Source organism: Pelophylax lessonae, assembly GCF_965119305.1.
Source record: "Pelophylax lessonae genome assembly, chromosome: 12".
Lineage (NCBI taxonomy): Eukaryota > Metazoa > Chordata > Amphibia > Anura > Ranidae > Pelophylax > Pelophylax lessonae.
The window spans coordinates 58263735-58285017 of record NC_138779.1 but is presented as its reverse complement, the minus strand read 5'-3'; the positions used below and the strand labels follow the sequence as shown (position 1 = coordinate 58285017).

The 21283-nt window shown below is 44.4% G+C and overlaps 1 protein-coding gene across 1 annotated transcript in view; it reads left to right on the top strand.

Moving 5' to 3' along the window:
• CLCN6 (chloride voltage-gated channel 6) overlaps nucleotides 1-21283 on the top strand; it is an 81430-nt gene that overhangs the window by 41185 nt on the left and 18962 nt on the right. The window contains exons 6-16 of the mRNA XM_082273550.1: nucleotides 1325-1431; nucleotides 1885-2011; nucleotides 3904-3971; nucleotides 5051-5109; nucleotides 5212-5344; nucleotides 10758-10871; nucleotides 13952-14118; nucleotides 15600-15726; nucleotides 17080-17206; nucleotides 17298-17451; nucleotides 17529-17688. Of these exons, the coding sequence (XP_082129676.1) occupies nucleotides 1325-1431; nucleotides 1885-2011; nucleotides 3904-3971; nucleotides 5051-5109; nucleotides 5212-5344; nucleotides 10758-10871; nucleotides 13952-14118; nucleotides 15600-15726; nucleotides 17080-17206; nucleotides 17298-17451; nucleotides 17529-17688 (1343 nt within the window). The remainder of the gene's footprint in view (nucleotides 1-1324; nucleotides 1432-1884; nucleotides 2012-3903; nucleotides 3972-5050; nucleotides 5110-5211; nucleotides 5345-10757; nucleotides 10872-13951; nucleotides 14119-15599; nucleotides 15727-17079; nucleotides 17207-17297; nucleotides 17452-17528; nucleotides 17689-21283) is intronic.

Below are 21283 nucleotides of genomic sequence, written 5' to 3'. Positions count from 1 at the left end.
GTTGGGGACTTGCAAGCTTTACCAGTTAAGGAACCTTATTTAATTATCCTTCCTCGCAAGGAAATAGAAAAGCCAAATCCTACGTATCTACCTAAGGTGACTATGGTATTTCATTAAGCGCAATAAATTATCTTCATTCTATGGTAAATCCTTCAACTGAAAATGAAGATAGCTTTAATTTCTTTAAATGTTGGGACGTGTATTCTTGGCTACCTTGAGGCTACCAGAGAATTTAGAAGGTTGAGTCCTCTCCTGGTCTTTAGTGGTCTTAATAAGGGCTTACAGGCTTCCAAAGCTGGTATAGCTCTCATTTAAAAAGGAGCATAAGTACTGTCTTTTTTATTGAAGGTCCATACAATCAGAACCGTGGCAGCATCTTGTGCAGGGAAATCAGTAGTGCTTGGAGCAAACCATTTTATCTTCACAAAGGGTTGAGGGTGGGAGAAAAGGTTTAACAGCTCTGTACGTTTCCTGGATTGGAGGAACCAATCATGTTGCAGTCCTGGAAGATTCTAAGAAATACCATTACTGGGAAATCTTACTGTGAATTTCCTAAGGACAAGGGAAGATGTGTGTGTTGTGTGTATATTATCATTCAGCTTTAAGGTGTCTTAAGTGCTCCTGCGATTAAATGATTGCCAGCCAGAGCATCCTAAGAAAAATAAACTCAGCAGAATGCCCTGTAATCTACTGATGTGAAAGTGTCATGGTCGCCTATGGCACACCAAACAAGTCTTGATTTTCCAGGAGGAGCTCCACAGTAACATCTAACATTTTTGGTGTCATCGACTCTGAATGTCTTTTTGTCATGACTTACTAACTGAAAAAAGTATAGATGTGATCTTCATTTGTATTGCTTGGCCTTCGTCACCACTCTGTGTGAGTAGTAAAACAACTGCAGGGCAGTATAAGAAACAAACAAAGAGCTGGGGGGGCACACCCTGAACATGCATTTCTAAAGCTGGTGCAGCTATGAACCAAGCAACATGCATATTTACAGAGAATAGCGCACACATGCAAAAGAAATGACTATCAAACATAAAGGCATTCAATAAAAATGGGGATTTAGTCCCACCATATGGCCATATCGTGATCAAGCCCACCACTGTCAAAGTACCCCATTGTCAGTGGGTCCTACACTATCCATAAAAAGAAGGCTTGAGCACGATATGGCCATATGGTGGGACTAAATCCCCATTTTTATTTGATTGCCTTTATATTTGATAGTCATTTCTTTTGCATGAGGGCAGTATAAGGATGAGCCTTTGTAAGAGTTATGCATGCCATTTGGGCACCATTGTCTTTCCTTGACCTGATATCACAGCTGTTGAAGTTTGCACGGATCGAGGATGTCTGGCTTTGTCTCTGCTGGAACTCCTGGGGTTCAACTTGACCTTTGCCTTCATAGCCACACTCTTTGTCCTCATCCAGGTAATGATTGGCGTTAAAAGGATTGTTGCTGTTATGTTACAATGTAAAGCTTTCCCAGTGTTTTCTTGGGTTTATGCAATTCCCTCCTGAACTTATTCAAAGATTAAAGATAGGAATGGCACTACCTGTATAATTCAGGTTTAAATGCTAGCAGTCACCTGAAATAGGCCATCCCTTTGCCTACCCCTTACTATGCAGACAATGTGATCTCCTTATGACATAGATAACCATTCTTTCATGATTTCTGCTAATCGAGGTCTGTAATCTCTCACAGACCTGTAACAAACCTGGGAGTGACTATTCTAGTTTTAGAATGTTCTGTCTTGAGGGCAGCTTTCCAGAATTGCTAAGGCACTCACACTTTAAAAATAAAATAAAATGCTTTAAAAATAGTTTTATCTTTTTTATTTTCTGAAGATGTAATTTTTTTTTTAATTATTTTTACTTGCATAGCCTGTAGCAGCAGGATCTGGGATTCCTGAGATTAAATGTTACTTGAACGGCGTAAAGGTCCCAGGCGTTGTCCGTCTCAGAACGCTCGTCTGCAAGGCTTTGGGGGTTTTGTTTGGTGTTTCCGGAGGTAAGGACAGCGCCACCTAAAGGTATACTGCATAGGAAAAACATTTTCTGGAGTTTGGCTTTAACATAAGTTTGAGCTCTGTGTACAAATAGAAATCACATATTGAATCTTTTTCTTTTGTGTACCAGTGGAATGGAAAAAAGTGGATTTCAAATATATACACTTTAACCACTTGCCGACCGCCGCACGTACATATACTGCGGCGGTCAGCCCCTCACAGGCAGAGTGACGTATCGGTACGTCACTAGCCTGTGAGGCTCTGGGGAGCGAGCGTGCGCCGCCGGAGGCGCGCACCCGCGTGGTCACGAACCCCCCCCCCCCCCCCGCGTGTGTGACCGGCGGACCCGATGCCCGGCGCTCACTCTGCGATCGGTGGGGGAGAGGGAGAAAGTCAGGCAGCTTGTGTAAACAAGCTGCCTGTCATTCTCCCCTGTGTAGGAACCATGATCATACGGTTCTACTATGTAGGACCGTTGATCATTGGTCCTACAGCTCTAGTCACAGCCAATCACAGCTAGAATCACGCCCCTAGGTACACACACAGCCCCTCCCTCTCAAATAAAGTTAACCCCTTCACTGCCAGTGTATTTTTACAGTAACAGTGCATATGTATAGCACTGATTACTGTAGTAATGTCACTGGTAACCCCAAAAGTGTCAAAAATGTCAGTCAAGGGTCCGATCTGTCCGCCGCAATGTCGCAGTACCACAAAAAAAATCGCAGATCGCCGCCATTACGCGTTAAAAAAAAAAAAACAACAAAAATGACAAAAATCTTTCCCTTTGTTAGTAAACGCGATAACTTTTGCGCAAACCAATCAAAATACGCTTTTTGCGATTTTTTTTTTTTTTTTTTTTTTTTTTTTTTTTTTTTTTTTTTTTTTTTTTTTTACCAAACATATGTAGCATAAAACAATTTGGCCGAAAATGTTAAAAAATTTTGATTTTTAGATTTTTTTTTTTTGGGGGAATTTCATATAAAAAAATGTGAAAAATATTGTTATTTTTGCAAAATTTACGCTCTTTTTTTTGTTTATAGCGCAAAAAGTAAAAATCGCACAGGTGATCAAATACCACCAAAAGAAAGCTCTGTTTGTGGGAAAAAAAGGACGTCAAATTCGTTTAGGTACAGCGTCGCACGACTGCGCAATTGTCCGTTAAAGTCACGCAGTGCCGAATCGCAAAATACCCCCTGGTCTTTCAGCAGCCAAATCCTCCGGGGCTTAAGTGGTTAAAGACTATTTCTGGCCTCCACCCCATCCCATTTTGATTCCCCTCATGCTCCACTTCAACATGTTTTGCTTTTTATATATATATATATATATATATATATATATATATATATATATATATATATATATATATATATATATATATATATATATATATATATATTCCCCTTTCCAGGTGTCCTCAGACCAGTCACATGACTGTTCCTCTTCCTCTCTGTGTTCTTTACCCAGTGATGGGAATACTTGTTTGATACAGCGAGCGGCACTGATTTGATGTCTGCGCTGCTCTCTGCATCAATATGCTACAAGTGAAGGGCGCCATGGTGAGATGAGCCCATGGTGCTCTGCACTCACATTATGTCCTCAGCCTTCCAGGTTCAACCCAGTAGACTGAAAATCTTTTAGCAGACAAGAGATACTGCATTGGAGTAAAGTAATGTTTTTTTCCTAAATCTTCAGGGGGACTAAAATTTTAAAAAAAATTAGTTCTAAGTTAAGCTTTGGTCATTGTCTGTCTTCCAGCCTCATAAAATAAAACAAAATAAATAGTTTGTTATTGGAGATCTAATCGGTTACCCAAATATAAATTGTGCACATTTTGGTACTAGTACATTACTTATTCATGAATTAGTCATGTGATTTTCTAATTCTCTATTCACAGGCCTTTTCATTGGGAAGGAGGGACCGATGATTCACAGCGGGGCTGTTGTTGGTGCAGGGCTTCCTCAAGTAGGTCTACGTGGAATTTCCTTCCTCCCCATCATTATCTACCATGCATCTCCCTAACACTACACCCTTGCATATCTAGAAGAGTCATTGACCAAGTTTAAAGGATATATTTCAGAATAATCCTAATTTCCCTCGAATTTTGGTCAGTGCTTTGCTTGCCGAGCTAGCATGGTAGACAACACATCCCCTCCCCACACTTTCGTTTGACCATGCTGCTGAGCAAGAGAAGTTCTAATGAGTTCTGGTTGACAATGTTCGCCTCTAGCAGCAGGCGCACACTCAAGATCTCTTATAACAGAAAGGTATGGCCAATGCTCTTTTGGCCATACTTCTCTTCTGGGTCACGAGAGTGCACTTAGTTCTGCACTCCTGTGACCCAGATTCCGTGGGATCCACCCAGATTCCTGGCTGGCAGCTAGCTTAGCAGGAGGTGAGAGAAAGATTAAATTGACAATGGGGAGGGAGGTTGATGTAAAATGGCAGAGAAGAGAGGACGATAGCTCATCCTTAGTAATGCCCACAAATCGGGCTTCATACAGGGGTGGAGCTTTTATTACTGCTGAGACTTCTTTTAATGGATTAACATGTCTAAAAAAAAAAAAAAAGAACTCTGTGTAGCTGCTATATCCCATAGTTAACATTATTTTTTTTTTTTTTTTTTTACCTTCTGTGCTAGAAGGGCAACTGTGGAATTATGCTTTGTACCAACAGGACTTCCTTGTCCTCTCAACGAAGTCCTCTCAACTATTAGTCAGAATGAGTCCCTCCTACTCTGCCCATCACATGAAAGGTTTGATTGAACAGGGCTCCATCTGATTGGTGCATGTGAGACAGGGCACATCTTTCTATGGACAACTGCCAGCTATCAGAATAGTGGTGGTGGCTTTCAGGAACAGTCGGTTCTTATGCAGCACTTGTAAATGAGGCGAACCGGTTCTTTTAGACCTTTTGATAAATGAATTACTCCATGTATAAGACTCTGTGCAGGCTGGGATTAGTGGTGTATTTGCAACTATTCCAGAATAAGGTTGATTAGATTTTATTCATCCCTAATACTGATCTCTTTATCTCTCTCCCAGTTCCAGAGCATTTCATTCCAGAAGATTCGCTTTGACTTTCCATATTTTCGCAGTGACAGGTATAGACAGCAAAGAATTCGATTTTTTTTTTTTTAAGTATCAATTTTAACATAAAACAAGTATTGGCTTCCTCCTCAATGACTTCTTGCTTTCTCCCTTAGGGACAAGAGGGACTTTGTTTCTGCTGGGGCTGCAGCTGGGGTTGCGGCTGCCTTCGGGGCTCCCATTGGGGGTACGCTGTTTAGTTTGGAGGAAGGGTCCTCGTTCTGGAATCAGGGGCTGACCTGGAAAGTGGTAAGTAGTTAGTGTGGTTCATCTATTCTGACAATCGTGTTGGTTCTGTACAGCGGTTGTGAAAAGGGAGAGATTAGAAGCTTGGTTTCCTGATGCCAGGTAAACCCTGAAACCGCTTCCAAAGTCAACAGACATTCAAGTCGATTTGCAGGCAAAGAAAAGGTTCTCTGTTCAGTGGGGCTGTGCCTGCACTGCACGGGTCAGCTGCTTATTTTGTCTAGGGTGAGGAGAAGGCACTATACTCTGATCCATCGTTTCACTGGAAAGAAGCATTCCCCTAAGGTCCAGCGGTGGACTATTCCTGGTCTATGTAGTCTGCTCTGGGCATGATGACGTCAGGAGCAGTCCACACCTCAAGACCGCCAGAGCGTGGGGGTGCCAGGACGCTCTTGTGCTGATAGGATCGATTGATTAGGTACGTAAATCTCCTTTCCCCTAGACAAAAACGAGTGGTTTACACATGCAGTGCAGGCACAGCCCCACTGCATGGGCAGCACTGTGGCTAACAGACGAATGGGTATTGGCGCAAGACAGATGAACAATAATTCTCAGGAGGTGCGTGGTAAATCAGTTAGAAGGGGGGAAAGGAAAAGGCAAGAAAAGTTCCAATGGGAAATCTGCACACTGTGACAGCTACTGGCGGTGAAGAGAGAAGCGGCACTGTCATCAAAACAAAAGGGAGAGAACCACAAGCGCCAATCTAAGTGTAGCAGTAAAACTTTTGATACAGGATAAAAACATTCTTACTCACCAGAATAGTGTAAATTGAGCGTGGGATGATAGTAATCAATGGTCCTAGGCATTAAGGGGGTCCCTCTGGTTTTGGTCCCTGCTGTGCTAGGGAATGGAGGTCTCCTGTGTACTGGGAGGCAACTTCCCTGGTCCGTAGGCTGAGGTTCCATCCGAAGGCCGTGACGTCACTTCCTAGATGCCGAGCTGTAGACTAACGACAGCGCGTTGCTGAGCATGCACTAGAGACCTCCATTCCCTAGCACAGCAGTGACCGTAACCAGAGGGACCCCCTTGATGCCTGATGCCCAGGACCATTGATTACTATCATTCCACGTTCAATTTACACTTTTCTTGTGAGTAAGAATGCTTTTTATCCTGTGTTTAAGTGTTTTACTGCTACACTTAGATTTGCGCTTGTAGTTCTCTCCCTTTAGCACTGTGGCTAAGTGGTTAGCATTTCTGCTTGGCAGTACTGGGGTTGTTAGTTCAAATCCAAACTACGGCACTACCAGCATTAAGTTTGCACGTTCTCCCAGTGCCTGCGTGACTTCCCTCTGAGTACTCTGGTTTCCTCTCACACTCCAAAGCTATGCTGGTAGATTAATTGGCCCTAGTATACAGTGGGTACGAAAAGTATTCAGACCCCCTTAAATTTTTCACTCTTTGTTATATTGCAGCCATTTGCTAAAATCATTTAAGTTCATTCTTCCTCATGAATGTACACATAGCACCCCATACTGACAGAAAAACACAGAATTGTTGACATTGTTGCAAATTTATTAAAAAAGAAAAACTGAAATATCACATGGTCCTAAGTATTCAGACCCTTTGCTGTGACACTCATATATTTAACTCAGGTGCTTTCCATTTCTTCTGATCATCCTTGAGAAGGTTCTACACCTTCATTTGAGTCCAGCTGTGTTTGATTATACTGATTGGACTTGATTAGGAAAGCCACACACCTGTCTATATAAGACCTTCCAGATCACAATGCATGTCAGAGCAAATGAGAATCATGAGGTCAAAGGAACTGCCTGAAGAGCCCAGAGACAGAATTGTGGCAAGGCCCAGATCTGGCCAAGGTTACAAAAAGATTTCTGCTGCACTTAAGGTTCCTAAGAGCACAGTGGCCTCCATAATCCTCAAATGGAAGACGTTTGGAACGACCAGAACCCTTCCTAGAGCTGGCTGTCCGGCCAAACTGAGCTATCGGGGGAGAAGAGCCTTGGTGAGAGAGGTAAAGAAGAACCCAAAGATCACTGTGGCTGAGCTCCAGAGATGCAGTCAGGAGATGGGAGAAAGTTGTAGAAAGTCAACCATCACTGCAGCCCTCCACCAGTCGGGGCTTTATGGCAGAGTGGCCCGACGGAAGCCTCTCCTCAGTGTAAGACACATGAAAGCCCGCATGGAGTTTGCTAAAAAACACCTCAAGGACCCCAAGATGGTGAGAAATAAGATTCTCTGGTCTGATGAGACCAAGATAGAACTTTTTGGCCTTAATTCTAAGCGGTATGTGTGGAGAAAACCAGACACTGCTCATCACCTGTCCAATACAGTCCCAACAGTGAAGCATGGTGGTGGCAGCATCATGCTGTGGGGGTGTTTTTCAGCTGCAGGGACAGGACGACTGGTTGCAATCGAGGGAAAGATGAATGCGGCCAAGTACAGGGATATCCTGGACAAAAACCTTCTCCAGAGTGCTCTGGACCTCAAAATAGGTAAACCAGTGCAGCGCTCTAAAACTATACTAAACAGCAATCAGATCAAATCACAATAAAAAGTCAATCTTCAAGACAGTCAGATGAAAGATCGGGTATAGAGATCAAATGAAAGGTATCAGAGTTAAAGTCCTTAATATGGTGCAAAGAATCCCAATGAATTCCAGAGGAGCCAGGTGCAGATAGTAGAAAAAACACACACTCCCTCCACCTTCCAGAGTGGCCTCTCACCTCAGTATGGTATTAAAAGGGCATTGCAAACATGTATACAGATCACAGACTCCGACCTCTTGATAATCCTTCCAGTGATTAGTGGTGGAAACCCATCGGCAGTAAGCATAAACCTACACCGCTATATACTGCACACTCCTTGAGGTAAGGCTACAAAGCAGCCTAAGCACAGCAATACTACATTGACACCCTCCAGGCTCTGGACCTCAGACTGGGCCGAAGGTTTACCTTCCAACAAGACAATGACCCTAAGCACACAGCTAAAATAACGAAGGAGTGGCTTCACAACAACTCCGTGACTGTTCTTGAATGGCCCAGCCAGAGCCCTGACTTAAACCCAATTGAGCATCTCTGGAGAGACCTAAAAATGGCTGTCCACCAACATTTACCATCCAACCTGACAGAACTGGAGAGGATCTGCAAGGAGGAATGGCAGAGGATCCCCAAATCCAGGTGTGAAAGACTTGTTGCATCTTTCCCAAAAAGACTCCTGGCTGTATTAGATCAAAAGGGGGCTTCTACTAAATACTGAGCAAAGGGTCTGAATACTTAGGACCATGTGATATTTCAGTTTTTCTTTTTTAATAAATCTGCAACAATGTCAACAATTCTTTGTTTTTCTGTCAGTATGGGGTGCTATGTGTACATTCATGAGGAAGAAGAATGAACTTAAATTATTCTAGCAAATGGCTGCAATATAACAAAGAGTGAAAAATTTAAGGGGGTCTGAATACTTTTCGTACCCACTGTATGTGTATGTATGAATGTGAGTCAGAGACTTTATATATTGTAAGCTCCTTAAGGGTAGGTACTGATGTGAATGTACAATATATACAGTGCTGCGAAAAAGTGTTTGCCCCTTTTCTGATTTTTATTTTTGCAAATTTGTCACACTTAAATGATTCAGATCATTAAACAAATTTAATATTACACAAAGATAACCTGAGTTAGTACAAAATGCAGTTTTTAAATGAGGATTTTATTTAAGGGAGAAAAAGCTGTCCAAGCCTACCTGACCCTATGTAAATGCCCCTAAACCTAAAAACTGATTGTGCCACCCTTGGCGGCAACAACTGCAATCAAGTGTTTGTGATAACTGGCAATGAGTCTTTCACATCGTTGTGGATGAATTTTAGCCCAGTCTTTGCAGAATGGTTTTAATTCAGCAGGCATTGGAGGGTTTTTGAGCATGAACGTCCTGTTTAAGGTCATGCCTCAGGATTTTCTGGCACAGCACAGAAATCATGGTTCCATAAATTATGGCATATAATGTTAAAACTTTTTTTTTTTTTTTGCCTGGAGATGGGCTGTAAGCCAACTGACCCAGTTAGTGAAGCCATTGCTCTGCACGTAGAGGGAGCGTTGTTTTCAGAGTCCAGACCAGCCATTGTCTATCAGGGTTCCTCCGGAGGTTGTTAGGAGTTCTTTGAGCTCTAACTGATTGACCTCCTATTTGATGATACCTACATTGTCCTAGAGCCAATACCATTTGGAAAAGCCAGCAGCAATGACACCAATATTCTTAGTTGTCTCTAAGGGTGCAGTTCTGACCCACACTGTAAGAGGGTATTCTTCCCACCAATCCAAGGGTCATTTTTCCTGACCCTCAATGAATTTTGTTAGTAGGTTTTTCGCTAAAATAAAGTTATCGCAAGGTTTCCCCTGGGGTAAAGTTATTTGAGAGGCTGATTTAGGCTGTACACTGCGGTCACAGTCACTTGTTTACCGTGGTTCAGTCTAACTGGTACTTCAGAGATTCAGCCAGACCAAGTGGCTCTGTTAACAGAATATTGCTTTTAAGCAGAGTTACCTTAAGAGCCCATTCACATTGAGGCGACACGACTTCGGGGGGTGACCTGTGAAGTCGCGTGCACCGCGACTTCGGCGCGACTTGCAGAGACTTCACATAATGGAAGTCTATGCAGGTCGCTCCGAGGTCGCCCCAAAGTAGTACAGGACCCTTTCTCTAAGTCGGAGCGACTTGTGTCGCTCCTATTAGAACGGGTCCTGTACTACTCAATGGACCGCGACATACCGCGACTTGTCAGGCTGACAAGTCGCCTGACAAGTCGCGCTAATGTGAATGGGCTCTTAGTCCAAGAAGCAGCTGTTTTGTTTTTGTTGCTGCTTCTTTGCTGTGCCACCTTTTTTCTTTTCCATTTATTACAAAGCATCCACTCTAATGTACTTCTCTTGAGGATTGATTGCGTGTAGGAACATTGAGCTCAGTGTTAGAGGCTCTTCACTGCATCGGAGCACCACAAACCAAAAACACTATTTAATTCATTAATATTCTAAACAAACTCTTACATCCATCCATCCATGTCTCTATCATTTATTTTGATCAGAAATCACTTTGAAAAAAATTCCCCCTAGCTTTTCTGGCGGTGGCTATCTTGAGTAAGAGCAAGTGGTTTATGTAGCATTTACTTCATGGACTCCATCTTCCCCCTAGCTCAAGCATGCAGGCAGGAGATTGTACTTAGCTGAGAAACCCCTTTTTCTCTCCTGAAGACTCCTGGGATGTATGACATCCATTTGTCTAGGCAAGAAACCAGAAAGTAACTTAAGAAATGTAAAAAAAAAAAGTAAAGTAAATATGATCTACTTTTCTATCTATCTACTAATGCTAGCAGCATGAGGAGTAAAAATAAGCAATGCTGATTGGGAGAGAAGTTACACTTTAAAGCTGTATAACTCTGATTTGATTGGTCTCTCTTGTCCTCCTTCAGCTTTTCTGCTCCATGTCCGCAACATTCACACTGAACTTTTTCCGCTCTGGAATACTGTTTTCAAGCTGGGGTTCATTCCAAGTTCCTGGCCTCCTAAACTTTGGCGAGTTTAAGGTACATATAATAATTGTATTACAATTTTTTTTTTTTTTTTTTTTTGGGGGGGGGGGGGGGGGGGGAGGAGAGAGAACAGGTAAAACTGACCCAGTGTTCCCTTCAGTCTTGTATGGTTATATTGGCTCCTCTCCTGTACTGAAATTGTTTACTCTGCTTTCACTGCAAACTGTCGACTTCTCAGTGTGCATTAGAAGCTGCTGCAAATCAGAGCCCTTTCAACATTTCAAAGCTGAAAGACATCTAGCATCATCTATCTCTTTCCTCCCCAGGCTGACTGCCAGGCCTGCCCTTTTCATTGATTAGATTTCTCCATTCAGCTCTTTCACTCATGGAGGCTCAGCAACATGTGGGCTTTACTTGGGCTAGTCTGCATGTAAATGAAATCAACCTCGGAATGCACACTCTTCCAGACAAATATCCACCCTTCAAGGCATTTCAATATTTTTGCATAACTCTTTCCAAGACCCAGCCCACTGCATTAGGGATAAGGCCTCGAGAGGAGTACTGAGGCAGGATGCTGTGATGTTTTCAGGAAGCTTTGTACAGCATCCTCTCCCACCAGCCTTGATCTACCTGCATTAGTACAGAGAAGTACAGAGTGCAAGTGATAACTTTACAAAGTCTAAAGTAATGCAAATCCATTATGTTAAGGCCAGATTCCAGCCCCCCACGCCATACATTAAAAAATATACAGTATACATTCCATAATTCCAAGTGTTTTCCAGATGGTCCCTTGAGGAACAGGCTCCTTCTTGTCTGATTAAGGCAGGCCATAGAAGGTGGTTGCAGGAATGAAATTTGCACTATTCTCCCATCAACATAGACCGTGTTGACAGGGGAATCTTTCCTGCCGAGCAATTGTTGTCTGCTGGTGGGAGCAGGCAGGGGAAACCATCCCCACCAGGAGAAGACAGTGATTGCTAGCGACTATAGCATCTTGCAGGCTGGTTGTACTCAAGTTGCTTGATCGATCAATTTGGTACATTCAGCCTGCCCACTAATGGTTCCTGCTGAACCAGCCAAGATTCGAACCGTGTATGCACTGCTGTATTTAGGCCTAGGCCGACACTTTGTGGGGGGCGGCAAAAAAGCCGCCCCCCGCATGAAAAGAAACCCCCGATCTGCCGCTAAAACCTAAAAAAAAAAATGGCCGCGGCCGGCCCGACATGTGCACTGCGCATGCGCCGCCTACCCGGAAATAGCCGAGCGTGTTCGGCTTTCCGAGCGGCGGCGGCACATGTGCAGTCCACATGTCGGGCCGGCCGCGGCCATTTTTTTTTTTTTTTTTTAGGTTTTAGCGGACGTAATGGCGCCGGGCGGCGCCATTTTTAAATGGAAGGCGCCTCAAGGTAAGTGAGACTCCTCCACAGCAGGTGCTGCCCACACAGCCCTGCATTGAGTGTACCATGCTGCCCACACAGCCCTGCATTGAGTGTACCATGCTGCCCACACAGCCCTGCATTGAGTGTACCATGCTGCCCACACAGCCCTGCATCTAGTGTACCATGCTGCCCACACAGCCCTGCATCTAGTGTACCATGCTGCTCACACAGCCCTGCATCTAGTGTACCATGCTGCCCACACAGCCCTGCATCGAGTGTACCATGCTGCCCACACAGCCCTGCATCGAGTGTACCATGCTGCCCACACAGCCCTGCATCGAGTGTACCATGCTGCCCACAGCCCTGCATCGAGTGTACCATGCCCGCAGCCCCTGCACTATGCCCACAACCCCTGCATCTCCTATACCATGTCCACAGCCCCTGCACTATGCCCGCAACCCCTGCATCTCCTATACCATGTCTGCAGCCCCTGCATCTCCTGTACCATGTATGCAGCCCCTGCACTATACCTGCATCTCCTGTACCATGTCCGCAGCCCCTGCACCATGCCCGCAACCCCCGCAGCCCCTGCACCATGCCCGCAACCCCCGCAGCCCCTGCACCATGCCCGCAACCCCCGCAGCCCTTGCACCATGCCCGCAACCCCTGCAGCCCCTGCACCATGCCCACAACCCCCGCAGCCCCTGCAGCTCCTGTACCATGCCTGCAGACTTGGAAGATTTTCACCCCTAATGACCAGGCCATTTTTTTGTGATTCAGGACTCCATTACTTTAAAGGACAATTGCATGGTCCTGCGACGCTGTACCCTAAAAAAATGAATGTCCTTTTTTCCCACAAACAGAGCTTTCTTTTGGTGGTATTTGATCACCTGTGTGGTTGTTATTTATTGCGTTATAAACAAAAAAAGAGCAACAATTTGGAAAAAAAAATATTGATTTTTCACATTCTGCTGTATAACATTCCCACTAAAAAATTTAAAAATCAATTTTTTTCATTCTTTTAGGCCAATTTGTATTCTGCTACATATTTTTTGTTAAAAAAAATCAAAATAAGCGTATATTGGTTGGTTTGCGCAAAAGTTATGTCTACAAACTAGGGGAAAGATTTATGTTGTATTTATTTTTTACTATTAATAGCAGTGATCTGCGATTTTTAGCGGGACTGCAACATTGCGGCGGACAGATCGCACCCCTAACTGACATTTTTGACACTTTTGGGGGGATCAGTGACATTAATACAGTAATCAGTGCTAAAAATATGCACTGTTACTGTAATAATGACACTGGCAGGGAAGGGGTTAACCTGGGGGTGATCAAAGGGTTAAGTGTGAGCCTAGGGGGTGTTTTCTAACTGTATGGGGGAGGGGCTTGTGAAATTAACAGAGTAGGCACTTTGTACCCACTTTTAATGTACAGAGAGGAAGAGGTGGGGCCTAAAGAGGAAGGGGTGTGGTTTACAGATGACAGGGCGGGTCTGAAACAGGAAAGTGTGTGGCCTTGACAGGAAGGGGTGGGTCATAGGTAAATTAGGGGGTGCACAAGTTTAGTCCGGCCTAGGGCAGCACAAAACCTAAATACACCACTGCGTGTATGGCCGGCCTAATGCTGTCTGTCTTAATGTCCCTTTATATTTTATATTTTGTGATTTGTATGTGTCTTCGTGTACGTTCTTCACAGCATGATTAAAGCATAAACCTAGTTGTTTTGTCCATTGTCATGTTGATTCTCTTTCAGTGCTCAGATGCGGACAAAAAGTGTCACCTGTGGACTGTAGTGGACTTGGCCTTCTTTATTATCATGGGGGTAGTTGGTGGATTGCTGGGGGCCATGTTCAACTGCCTGAATAAAAGGCTGGCCAAGTATCGCATGAGGAATGTCCACCCAAAGCCAAAACTTGTCAGGTACGTCAACATTTCTGCAACCACAGCATAGGTGACCATTACCCCACACTGTATGTGTATTGCTATCATGTTAACAGTGCTGTACAAAATAAGGGTTACTGGAACAATAACCTTACCTTCCCATAAAAATGTTCTATAGCTCAAACCGAAGGTATTTATGAAGTACATACCAGTTATTAGTGGAGTGTAAATTGAATACATGAAACACTGGGGATACCATTTTAATTAAAAATAACTTATTTAGTAGTAAGGCATGCTGTAAGAAACAAATTGTTTATTTTTTGGACTTGAAAAATAACTTTGGGCACCACTGGCATCTTTTTATCTATTGTGTAGGGCACACACAGATTATTGATCTTTGTTATAATACACTGACCCTTCATGTGCAGATTATCGTTCCCCCAGCGGTCACATGTAAGAGATATCTGAACCTGATTGGATGAAGTAGGGCCTCCTAATACAGCTGCGGCCAAAAGCTTTGAGAAGGACACAACTATTAATTTCCACAAAGTCTGCTGCTTCAGTGTTTTCAGATCTTTTTATCAGATGTCACTATAGTATACGGAATTATAATTACAAGCCTTTCATAAGTGTCAAAGGCTTTTATTGACAATTACATGAAGTTTATGCAAAGAGTCAATATTTGCAATGTTGGCACTTCTTTTTCAAGACCTCTGCAATTCGCCCTGGCATGCTGTCAATCAACTTCTGGGCCACATCCTGACTGATGACATCCCATTCTTGCATAATCAATGCTTTGTTATGCAATGTTCTGCAATTAGTTGCGCTCGGTGGATGTTTTTGTATCATTCTTCATGGTTGTATGCTTAGGAAAAATTGTGAGTGAACCCGTTCCCTTGGCTGAGAAGCAACCACACACATGAATGGTCTCAGGCTGGTTTACTGTTGGTATGACACAGGACTGATGGTAGCGCTCACCTTTTCTTCTCCGGACAATGTTTTTTCTGCATGCCCCAAACAATCGGAGATGGAATTCATCAGAGAAAATGGCTTTACCCCAGTCCTCAGCAGTCCAATCGCTGTACATTTTGCAGAATATCAGTCTGTCCCTGATGTTTTTTTTCCTGGTGAGAAGTGGTTTCTTTGCTGCCCTTCTTGACACAAGGTCACTGTGCGTGCATGAGGAGTAAAAAAATGCCTGCTGCTATTACTGAGCAATCTCTGCACTGGTGGTGCCTCAATCCCGTAGGGGACAGTCCTGGAGCTTTCTGGACTTTCCTGGGCGCCCTGAAGCCTTCTTCACAAATGCAGTGAATTTTTTTTTTTTTTTTTTGGGATTACGTTTATTTTCATGGCAAAGAGGGACTTTGCTATTGCAATACATCTGATTACTCTTCATAACATTCTGGAGTATATGAAAATTTGCATTATAAAAACTGAGGCAGCAGACTTTGTGACAATTAAAATTTGTGTCATTCTTAAAACTTTTGGCCATGGCTATTCACCTTTCTGCCTTCCAGGGTCTGTGAGAGTCTGCTGATTTCTCTGGTCACCACAGTCATCGTCTTTGTGTCATCGATGGTTCTGGGGGAATGCCGGAAACTTTCTCCCTCAACTGACTGGAACAACGGCACCATGTCTATGCAGGTACCTGAACTGTCTCTCTGTTCGTGTATGTTATTTGTGAACATGCTTCTATGTGGCAAAGTTTCACTAGGGGCCTGTATTTATACCAGTACCTGCTCTCCGCTGAACACTTCAACATGATCTACATTTCACCAGCCATTAAAAAAAAAAACAGACCAGTGTCCCTCTGCTTAATTGGTACTAAACACCGCGCAGTTCTTTACCCCTCTTTCTCTTCTCACAGGAGTCTCTGAGAGCAGAGAGCCATTGTCTTTTCCTCCTGCTGTCAGTCACACGCTGTGTGTGTGTTTATGAATGCCCACAACCTGGCTCGGGAGCACACCCGCAGATGTGCACCCATAGTACACGGCTTGTCAAAGGGGCATTTGGAGAAGAGGAGGAGGGGGAAGAGTGTCAGCGGAGACCAAAAAAAAAAAGTAAGCAACTGCTCTGTGCAGTATCCTTGCGCAGAGCAGGCAAATATAAGACGTTTTTTTTAATTTAGAAAAAAGAAAGTGAAACTTTTTAATATCACTAAAATGCTTCAGCGAGCTCTGTGATTGAAATAGAGGCTGGACACATAACTTTGACAACTCGTGTTCTTGGGGGCCCCCCTCCTCATGGAGTTTGTACAGTACAGTAAATCTCTCCTAAACTTGCACCATTTAGGAGATATTTACTTTAGCAGCAGCAGGTGACGTCACCAGCGCATGTGCACTGGGCTCTGAATGGACCGCAGCCATGACTCATGTCGGCTCGCTTATTCGTACGTCTGAAGCCCTCAAACCTAAAATGAAGCCCCGACATTGGTGACAGCATCCCACTGGAGGGCTTCACTTTCAGGCAAGTCTGTCATATTGTGCTAGCATGAGGAGAAGCGGGTGCAATCACGGGGGACATCATATGAAGCCCTCCCAGAACCGGACGACTGGCTATAGCGTGATCAGGAAGTGGTTAAATGATAGGTCACCAAAAACCTCTAGTTTGTTTTATCTGTGACCTGTTTATGTAATGCTTTGTGACTATCTGAGCTACCCTTAGGACATGAAGGGGAATGCCACCCCCAAGAACGGCTTTGTTTTTTTGTGCCTAGCATCCTACTCCTGCAGGCAGCCCAAGAGTCAGATCTTCAAGTTCTTTGTTGTGTCCTTAATGGACTCAGAGAAAGAGATTTTAAGCATGGAACACAGCATGTATTCATTATACTCAAAGCTTGTAGAGGATATCTACATAGGTTATTTCCTAAGAAAACACACAAATGCCCAGGCACATGGACCTAGAACTGCATAGAACTATTCATATCAGTCCCTGCCTCCAGAGAGGCGGCTTGTTTATTGTACCCAACAGTCACCTAGTTTATCCTCTTTCCATCAGTTCTCATCAGATGAAGTTAATTCCAGCATCAGGACCTTCTTCTGTCCCAACAATACATACAATGACATGGCCACCCTCTTCTTCAACCCTCAGGAGTCAGCCATCTTGCAGCTCTTCCATCAAGAAGGTAAATGGTGCTCGTATAGTAGTATTTCTTTTGCCATAAGGCTGTTGGCGATTGTTTGTGTGAAAGGTTCTCCCCATCTCTTATGTTCCAGGCACTTTCAGCCCCATCACTCTGTCTTTCTTCTGCTCTATGTACTTCCTCTTGTCCTGCTGGACGTATGGTGTTTCTGTGCCTAGTGGTCTGTTTGTGCCCTCCTTGCTCTGTGGAGCTGCCTTTGGTCGTTTGGTAGCTAACCTCCTGAAAAGGTAGACTATACATGAGTGGCTGCTCTCCTGGCTGGTTTTTGGTATTTTTAAGACTGACCTCTTATGTCTCTGTTCAGTTACTTGGGATTGACCCATATCTATTCTGGAACCTTTGCCTTGATCGGTGCCGCAGCTTTCCTTGGTGGCGTGGTCCGGATGACCATCAGCCTTACAGTCATCCTCATCGAATCAACAAATGAGATCTCGTATGGCTTGCCCATAATGATCACACTCATGGTGAGTTGCTGTTTAGTGAACAAACCAATAGTTAACGCTAATGACATTTGACAGGGCATGAAATCGGCACTCTAGGTAAGTGCTAAGCACCTTAACGAATACAAAGGGCTGTGTTAGATTCAAATAGAAAAAAATTATACATTTTGGGACTATAGTTGGTGAAATTCCTGAAGTTTGTTGTGGATTCAACCCCTTTCCATTCCATTCCCTTCCCTTCCCTTGATTAGATATGTGCAGCCATCAATGCAGGCGCATACAGTCAGCCCTGTCAGTTCACTGGAAATGTTTATCCTTTTATTCTAAGTTTTTGTTCAAAGGGCCCTTCTGAACTGCTGTGTGTTAACGTGTCTAGATGTAGATTGTATTTAATTCCTAGTAAAAAATTATGAAAACAAAAGGATATGACACTGAGCAGGGATCCTAATATGGTTCTAAACCTAATACCCCCCCCCCCCTCAAAAAAAAAAAAAGTCAAAGCAGCTTCCCCAGCACCCCTATGTAAACACTTACATGAGTCCCATTCTCAATCCAGCGCCATCTTTCTGCAGCAGCTCTTCTCTTCCTGGTCTCACAAGCTTGCTGATAGTAGCAGGAGCCATTGGCTCCTACTACTGTCAATCATATTCTGTGAGGAGGGAGCAGCAGAGTAGATGCACACAGCCCAACTCAGGAATGCACCTGTATGAGTGTCCCCCATAGGAAGCTGCCTCCGATTGCACAAAACAGGCAAGTATAACATAACAGGGTGTTTTTTTTTTTTTTTTTATTGTACTTGCCTGTTTTGTGCAATCGTTTTGCACAGAGAGACCCCGAACGTCCCTTCTCTTCTCGATTCCCCCCCCCCCCCCCCCCCCCCGGAACTCCCTGCTCCTCCTTATCTCAGAGTGCCCCCAAGGAGACAGCTTCCTATGGGGGGGGCACTCATGCAGGTGCATTCCTGAGCTGGGCTGTGTGCGTTTACTCCGCTGCTCCCTCCTTGCAGAATCTGACAGTAGCAAGAGCCAATGGCTCCTGTTACTATCAGCAAAGCTTGTGAGACCAGGAAGAGGAGAGAAGAGTTGCTTCAGACAAGATGGTGCTGGAATGAGAATGGACTCAGGTAAGTGTTTAGGTAGGGGTGTAGGGGGAGCTGCTTTGACAGGGTGTTTGATTTCTTTAAAAAAAAAAATTCTTACATAGGTGCCCCACCATCGGTCCCCCACCAGCTCGAAAACTTGAGAACTGAGCAATCGAACACTGCTGATCACTCAGTTCTCAGTAGAGCTGGTTACTGTCAGTCACCGATGTCTGCTCTGCGATGGCTCTCCTACCCCCCTGCGCTGTTATCTAAAAACTGATCGCAGGAGTGCAGAAGGAACTGCACTCTTGTGGTCCACAGAAGTGGAGCTGTACTCCTCCTTTATAATGCAGAGAATTGCAAAAAAATTGTGACTGTGTGTATGTATATGTGTGTGTCTGTGTATATATAGTATATCCGGAAAGTATTCACAGCACTTCACTTTCACTTTCGTTCATTGACAGACACAGCTCTTCATCTACATAACCGTAGGGTTCTACTGCCTCCTACAGGATTAGAACACTAGGCAGAGAAAAGCTTGAGCACACCTGTGGGGCAGTCCCTGGGGGTAATCTCCCACTTCCTGCTATAGGTGTTCAGTTTTTTTTCTGCCTAGTCAGGAGGTACAGAAATTCCAAATGGAATCCGTTCGCACGTTGGTGGCGTCCCTAGATCAGGGATTTTCCCGCATCAAGGACACTTACCTTCACATCCCTATCTGTGTCGCCCATCATCGCTTCCTCTGCTTTGCTGTGAGCGAGGAGCATTATCAATTTATGGGGTTACCCTTTGGTCTCGCCTCTGCTCCTTGGGTCTTCACAAAAGTGTTTGGACCGGTGCTAGCATTGCTGCGTCAGCAGGGGATAGCAGTACAGGGGTACCTGGACAATCTGTTACTACGAGCAGAGTCTTTGACTGTTATGTTGGCCAGCTTGGAGATCACTCTATAAACGCTGAGGGCATTTGGTTGCATTCTAAATCTTCAGAAGTCTGCTTCAGAAGGCTCTGGTTCTGTCCATGAGCCTGGAATATTTGGGATCGACCGTGTCCGTCGTTCCTTCCAAAGGTCGTCTCAGATTTTAATCTGAATGAAGACATTGTGTTACCCTCCTTGTGTCCTAAGCCTAAGCATCCCAAGGAAGTTGCCTTGCATTCCCTGGATGTGGTTTGGGCAATCGGGGTGTACCTGGCAGCTATGCAGTCGTTTAGGAAGTCAGAATCACGGTTTGTCCTCACGGCTGCCCAAGGGGTTGGCTGCTTCTGCTGCAACCATTTCCAGATGGATGAGACAAACTGTGGTTCAGGCCTATTCCATTAAGGATCAGGTTCCTCCTTTTCCTGGTCAGGGTGCACTCTACTCGGGCACTTAGTCCCTCCTGGGCCTTTTTGTTGTCGGGCGTCAGTGGTGCAAGTTAGCAAGGCAGCCACCTTGTCGTCTGCACAAATTCACAAAGTTTCATAAAGAGGATGTATTGGCATCTGCGGATGCTTCTTTTGGCTGCAAAGTTTTGCAGTCTGCTGTTTAGAGAACTTGTCCTCTTTGTTCTTTTGTTCAGGTGAGCTCCAGTTGATCTCAGTTGAGCTCCATGTTACCTGGTTGGCTATTTTTAGCCTTGGGGAAGTTTTGTTTTTCTGCTGTTCCCACCCCTCATGTTTGACACTGCTTTGGGACGTCCCTACGGTCATGAAGATGAAGAGCTGTGTCCGTCAATGAGCGAAAGAGAAAATGGGATTTTTGACTTACCGTAAAATCCATTTCTCTGATGTTCATTGATGGACACAGCACCCGCCCCTCTTTGGAGTTGGGTTTTTTTTTTTCTTCTGACACTGCTTGTTACAAAACTGAATACCTATAGCAGGAAGTGGGAGTATACCCCCAGGGACTGCCAATAGGCGTGCTCAAACTTTGCTCTGCCTAGTGTCCTGCTCCTTTAGGGGACAGTATAATCCTATGGTCATGAAGATGAAGAGCTGTGTGCATCAATGAACATCAGAGAAATCGATTTTACGGTAAGTCAAAAATCCCATTTTCTCTTTCGCTCATTGACGGACACATCTCCATATTTTCTTTGACCCATGGGTTATGCTGCTCTCCATAGGTGGTAACAAAACTTGACTACGCCCCTAGGGCAGTCCTAGGGGGTATACTTCCCACTTCCTGCTATAGGACTTCAGTTTTTTCTGCCTAGTCAGGACCTGGTTCTCTGCTTGGATTTACGGTCCTGGTGTTTTTTTTTTCCTTTTTTTTTAAATGGAATTTTTTCTTCTTTTATTATTTTCTGTTCCTGTGATTACTACAAATCAACTGCCAGACTGGGCAACGCACTGGATATCCTAGATCCTTACCGTCTTGCCAGCGAGCGCGACTCAACTATTAGCTCTGCGCTAGGTTGGCCGCGGCATAGCCGCACTGGACGGCGAGTTAAATACCACGAGAGGACGCATAGCCCTGGTCACGATAATGATCATGGCCAGAGTCGCAGCGTACGTCTGGTCCACAGCACCCCCATTCCAAGATGATGTGGTGGACTGTCAGGA